Below are 6,000 nucleotides of genomic sequence, written 5' to 3'. Positions count from 1 at the left end.
CCTCGGTGTTGCTCCCGCGCCTCGCTCAGCCAGTGAGCGGGAGCCGGTCTGTATGTGGGATCCGAACCCTCGGACGGGAGCGCCGCTGCGCCTCCCAAGCGGCGCACTATCCAGTGCGCCACCGGGCCGGCCCCATAAACCCTTTCTTTGCAGGAATACTGTGTAGGAATGAAATCAGTTGCCTCTTCTCTCATCTGAAACATAACCAGGACTCTGAGAGAGAAGTTTAGACAGAATATAAAAAGGTTTGATTCCATAACTTTGAGGAAAATTTTATTTCATAGCATTTTTAGGTGAACCTGGAAGTTCAGTTTGTAATATAGCTCCCAAATTCTCTGAGCACAGGGAGATAATGACATATTTAATTTCCCTTCATATTTCCTGAAACGATGGCTCCTATTTCATAAAGTGAACTGCTATTCCACGGTGTCCTCTGTTATTTAGGCAAAGGCTACCCATTATTCTAGCTCTTCAGTGTCTCCAGCCCTCCTCCCCAATTCCAGCCCACATGGCATTTGCACCCTGTCTCCCTCTCTCACACCATGTCACTCGGGTGTGGAGGGGGTGGAATACTCTGAGACCTGCCAGCACTTTAAAACACTCCAGCTGGCTGGCATGGAATTGTATTCAGCTGATGAGTTCACTTTCTCACTTTGCCTCTTTAATTTGGTTGCCTTTTGATAAGGCTGTTTAGCCCCTGAGTTGCATCTTTCCAAGATGGTTGTGAGGAGGATTAAGTGAGGTCATGAAAGTAAAATTCTCCGCACAGCATCATCATCAAAGTAGGGCTAGGTGGCTCTAGTAATTACAATTGCCCAAGATCACACAGCCAGGAGGCTCACATCCAAGTCTTTTGTTTCTAAACCTCGCAAGCTTTGATCATGCTTCCTGTGACTTGGCAAGTTACATGATATAATTCAATAATCAGTCTTCCCAACTAGGTCTAGACTTGGACAGATAAGAAACACAGCTGCCCCAGGCCCCTGCCCCCTGCACTTTGTAATTCAGAGACACCTGCTGTAAGCACTTTCCTCCAGTGCTGGCTGTTCTTTCGGGCCATCGGTCACTGAGCAAACCTCCTGGTGGGGCCTCTTTCTGGAGAGGGGAACCTAGAAATGGCGCTCTGTCACCCCTCCCTCCGGGTGCTGCCTGTGTTGGCCCGGCATCATGGAAATGTTCCCACCTTGCTGTGGGAGTGTGCGCTACTCGCCTGCCCCTGTGAGGAGCTGGCAGCCTCCCTGTATTCTTTCCCCAGGATAAGTTAAGTTTCCAAGATCAAGTAAGGAGCAGTTGGGTTCTGCCGCTTCCTCTTCCTGCACATTACACCACTTATACCTTACTGTCAGGTAGAAGCCGACTTCCTCGAGGTCCAACTGCAACTGGAAAGAGTTTATTGTTGGGTACCAACCACCTGTAAGGTGCTCGCCATGTACAGAGCCCATCAGACTGGCCCTGACACTAATTTCTCCCCCTTTCTCTGAATTCCACAAGTATTGATAGCCCCTATCAGCAGTTCTAGTCCTCTTCAAGTGTCTTTGTTTTAGATGTGTATATCTTTCTTCCAATTTGTTTGTAACCTGAGAGAAAGAAACTCTTGCCTCTTACTTCTGATCTGTGTTAGTTGGCGAGACTTACAGGGACAAAGTTGATAGTGACAGCCCAGCTGGAGAAAGCCTTCTCCAGTTAAAAGTTCTGCAGCACCTCTGTTCTGGATCCTCTACAGACAGACAGCTGTCTTTGAGTTCTCTCAGTGGGTGGCTCTGAACCAGAGTTGTGTAAGAGACATGCTCCCCTATTCTTGTGGGTCCCCGTCATCTACCCAGCCACTTGGCTGACCTGCAGCAGAAAGGGACATGACGCTGGAAGTGCTTTCTGAATGAAACAGGGAACGTGGGTGGCCTGAAATCAGAACAACAGAAAACTGAATTGCCAGAATAAATGTTATCATCCTAATAAATGAAGCACATGATTTGCATTCCAGGTCCTTCAACTATTCTATGGGAACCCGGGCGTTTTCCCATGACAGTATTTTTATCCCTGATGGGGGAGCAGAAAGTGAGCAGACAGTTCACGCAATGTCACAGGACAACATCCTGGGCAAAGTCAAAACTCTTCAGGTAAGACAGCTTGGGACTGGAAGGTCAGAGCCAGAGGAGGGGCCCTGCGGTGCAGGGAAGTGGGAAGCGTCCGTAGCTTGGCCTTGAGTAATGGATTGGGAGGTTCAGGGCTTGTTCCTGGCGAGAATTTTTGCTTTTTTGAACCTGACTCAGTTCTATTGAAGCCTCCTATCCACCTGTGAGAGGTACGTTATCGCCATTGTACCCACTTGCATGATACACCCTCTCCTTGTTTCTCGAATTGTTCCCTTATTTTTGACTGGACATGAGAAGCTACAGGACTTGGATGGGAGGAAAGAGCTCCTAACCATTAGGTGTTTCCCCTAAAGTCCCCGAAGCAGGGCTGACTCAGCTGAGAGTGTGCACAGCGCACATTCACTTTCCAAGTCTCCATAAATGGACAGTGAATGGTGAGACTCTTTATTTTCCTTTTGGGTCTGTAAATCTGGCTCCCCTGAGCCACCTTCTCTCAGAGGACCACCACAAAGCTCTTAAAACTGCCTTCTGTTCATGCTGCCACATGGGGCAGTTTTCCTGTCTAAATTTGACCCAGATGGAAACTCATTAACATTGAAAATATAATAAAAAAATAATTTTTCACTAAATGGGGTTGAAATAACTGGGAATCCAGGAAAAGCAAGAGGAACGAAGACGCGTAGGGTCTGGCTGTATGGGTTTGCTCAGTTGCTTGGTAGAATTCACTTTCCCGAGAGGAGTGCCAAAGCAAGCAGTTCTCTGAGATGGGAAGCTTGGAGGCTGTCCAGATTATAAGCAGAGGGCTCTAGGCTGCTGATTTTCATCTATCTGTACGTCTACAACAATGAATGAATGAATGAATGAGTGAGCAAAAAGAAAAATAAAAAAAGGAACAGCTGGCCTGAGTAGCTGCTGATACGATGTTCTTGTTTCTACTGAATGTGCGCTGTGTATTTTATGATCTGTGCTTGGTCACACACACTCAGCTAAATGTAGCATATGGCAAATGGGGAAGTAGCCCACACCCAAACTTCCCCAGATCTTTATGCCACCATGGCCCAAGGTCATAGTCCAGCCCTCGGAGCTAACCCAGCACATGTTTCAAAGCCCGGCATTTCTTAACCAGGTTCCATTCTTGGTTCTAGTTGGCTGTGTTCTGACGCTTTTTATTGACTCAAGAAGAAAAAGCAAACCGCTACTTCTCATAGGTTGGAGAAGAGGGAAGGATGGTGGTGGCCAGAGAAAATTTTGGCCAACCTGCTCCTTACCTTTCCTTCTTCAAGTCTTTTGATTCCTGGAATATTATTCCTAAGAAGTTCTGAACTCCTGGCTCATCATATCTCCTTTCTAAGAGGAACGACTTATAGATTTCAGTCCACGCTGTGTTTTACAAGGGCTTTCTAGGAGTTCTTTAAAAAATTAGGTATTAGTTATCTTAAATAATATCTGCTCTGTAACATCACAGCACTGCCACTCTAAGAAGTGGATTTAGGGTTGTAAAAAAATATATAATTCTGCAGTATTGAAATTATAGAAACTCACAATATGGGAGTAACTGTTATTTCTATTAACAGTAAGGCCTGATTTTAAAGAATGTGATCTCATAATTAGTAAAATGTAAACGACTAACTTCCCTGAAGTGGCATTTCTATGAACACAGGAAGAAAACTATGAGTTAAGCAGAATTACCTAATTTGGATGCTCTCATTTTGGCAACGTCTACTTACAGGGCTGCCTGATTTTGCTTCTGCTACACAGATTCACAAGCTTCCTTACAGCTCTGTAGTTATACTTTTGAAAATTAAAAGGCTTTGCTCTTTGAGGAGGTTAATGGGGACCATTAGCATAGAAAATGTGATTTTGGAGTGACCTAAGATATAACTGTATCACCCCCAAAAGACTGTGCTTTATTTTTCAGTCGACTAAGCAGTATGTTCCTGGTAAGTTGTAGAAATAGTAGTAACTTTATTAACTTGCATGAATGCTTTGCATTTTTCCATGAGAACGTTATGCTGGTATTGATGCTTAGTAAGCAGCATAAATGACCGCCCCCTCGTAGACTTCAGCATGGAATGAGAGGGTTTAGTTGTGTCCGAGGCATGTATGTTTCTCTGTCTGGAATTGTCTTTGTATATGTAAGTATGTTTATTTTTTAAAAAGAGAGAAGAGATAACACCTATTTGACAGTAAATGTTCTGGCAAGCTGATTAACCACCATTATTAAGACATTCTTTTGAAACGAGATTTCTACTGGAATACCATCTGAAGAAAGGGGGGAAAAAGCCATTTTCCTCTGTGGCTTAAGAAACTTCTCAGCCCCTGGAGCCCCTTGGAAACCCAGGGAAGGGTGTCTGTGATGTCTGCATTTGGAAAGGTTGCCCTCTAGTGTCCTCACATGGTCATCTCACCTACAGCTGTCCTATGTTGCACCTGCAGCTGTAGTGACTCTCCACTGAGTACAGAATAACTGAATACAGCACAAATTCAGAATACCCTTTCCTAAATAACATGAATCCACCACCTGCCAAAATTTCTGTGGCAAATGACTGATCCTTTAAAAGAATTACATATTTTTTTCTGAGTATAAAAATAATACATGTGCATAGTGTGAACAAATTTTAATGTCCAGTACAGTTATAGGGACAAAAACAACAGTGGTGTCCTCTTTGAGGGCTCTTTTCATAACAAGTCAGTTGCTCCATGGCCAGTAGCACGAACACCATTTGAATGAGTGAGGGAATGTGCTAAAATAAAAAACGTATACCAGGCCTCTGCCACCACCTGACTGTGGCCTTGGCTGAAGTCACTTAACCTCTCTGACACAGAAAAACAAGGGGGATGCACGTGATGGATGACCTAAAGGGTCCCTCCAGTTCTTAAAATCTGCAAGCCATGCAAAGTCACTGTTTACCTGCTGTAGCATGGAGTAACTTTGTAGGCTTTGCACTTTGTTGTGTTTGGGTACAATGACCTTGTCATTGACTACGGCTGCCCAGAAGCACAGATCAGGGAGGTTGCCTATTTGTTTGAGATGAGACCATGCTGTGAGGTATGTACCAACTGATGATAAAACTCAGGGGTATCACTGTCTTAAGCCTGCAGGTAATTTTCAGAATTACACCACACCTTTGTCAGGAAATGCTTAGTCTATTTGTACCATGGATTATTTGGCATAGGAAGGAAAACCTCCATCCTCAGCAGCTAGTGTCTCCTGCTAAGCTGGATTTCACTTAAAAATGTCGAAGTCATACGTTTGAGGATTTTGACACCCAATGCAGCTGTGAAGGACACAAAAAATAAACATCCATTCTTAGCCACTTCTTACTAGATCGGATGTCTTTAAATCTGTATGCTTTTTCTTTTTTCTTTCTTTTTCCTAATTAGTTTTAACTAGGGAAGTATCCGTAGCTTGCTCAAGCAGACAGCAACTTTATTTTCTTCTGCTTTGCTCTTATAGACAGGGTCTAAGGAACAGCTGGGAAAATCTGGGAAAATGTGGATGCTGGCAGTAAGAGAGCTGCAGAATATGATGTGTGTGGCATTTCCACACCATAGGAATGAGCCTTATAAATATGGATGTGCATTCCTGTAACATCGTTCTCCAGCATTCCATATTACAGCAAAATGGCCCAATTTGAGTGAATAAAATATAGTTCCTTTTAGCTCACATTCCAGCCTCAACAGTAACTCCATTCATAGCCACAGCAACATGGACTATCAGTACAGGCACAAGTTCCACTCTCCCCTCTGGTTATAATTTCAGTATTTATAGAGAAAGAGGCTGGGGTAGCTTTTTTTTTTTTTTTTTTTTTTTAATTTTTAAAGATGACTGGTAAGGGGATCTTAACCCTTGACTTGCTGTCGTCAGCACCACGCTCTCCCAAGTGAGCTAACCGGCCATCCCTAT

At 44.0% G+C, this 6,000-nt stretch overlaps 1 protein-coding gene across 3 annotated transcripts in view; it reads left to right on the top strand.

Annotated features, from left to right (window-relative positions):
- The window catches only part of KIAA1211 (KIAA1211 ortholog), a 149,050-nt gene that overhangs the window by 119,254 nt on the left and 23,796 nt on the right, over nucleotides 1–6,000 (top strand). The window contains exons 4-5 of one of the 3 annotated variants that reach the window (XM_008587409.1): nucleotides 1,982–2,117; nucleotides 4,012–4,033. The exons of 1 other annotated variant lie outside the window; for it this stretch is intronic. In XM_008587409.1, coding sequence (XP_008585631.1) covers nucleotides 2,020–2,117; nucleotides 4,012–4,033 — 120 coding nt within the window. In that variant the 5' untranslated portion in view covers nucleotides 1,982–2,019. The remainder of the gene's footprint in view (nucleotides 1–1,981; nucleotides 2,118–4,011; nucleotides 4,034–6,000) is intronic. One more of the 3 variants, XM_008587411.1, reaches the window with a different exon arrangement.

The sequence above is a fragment of the Galeopterus variegatus genome, unplaced genomic scaffold (genome assembly GCF_000696425.1).
Source record: "Galeopterus variegatus unplaced genomic scaffold, G_variegatus-3.0.2 Scaffold4375, whole genome shotgun sequence".
Classification (NCBI taxonomy): domain Eukaryota; kingdom Metazoa; phylum Chordata; class Mammalia; order Dermoptera; family Cynocephalidae; genus Galeopterus; species Galeopterus variegatus.
The sequence above is the reverse complement of the archived record's forward strand: the minus strand, read 5'-3'. Positions and strand labels throughout refer to the sequence as shown.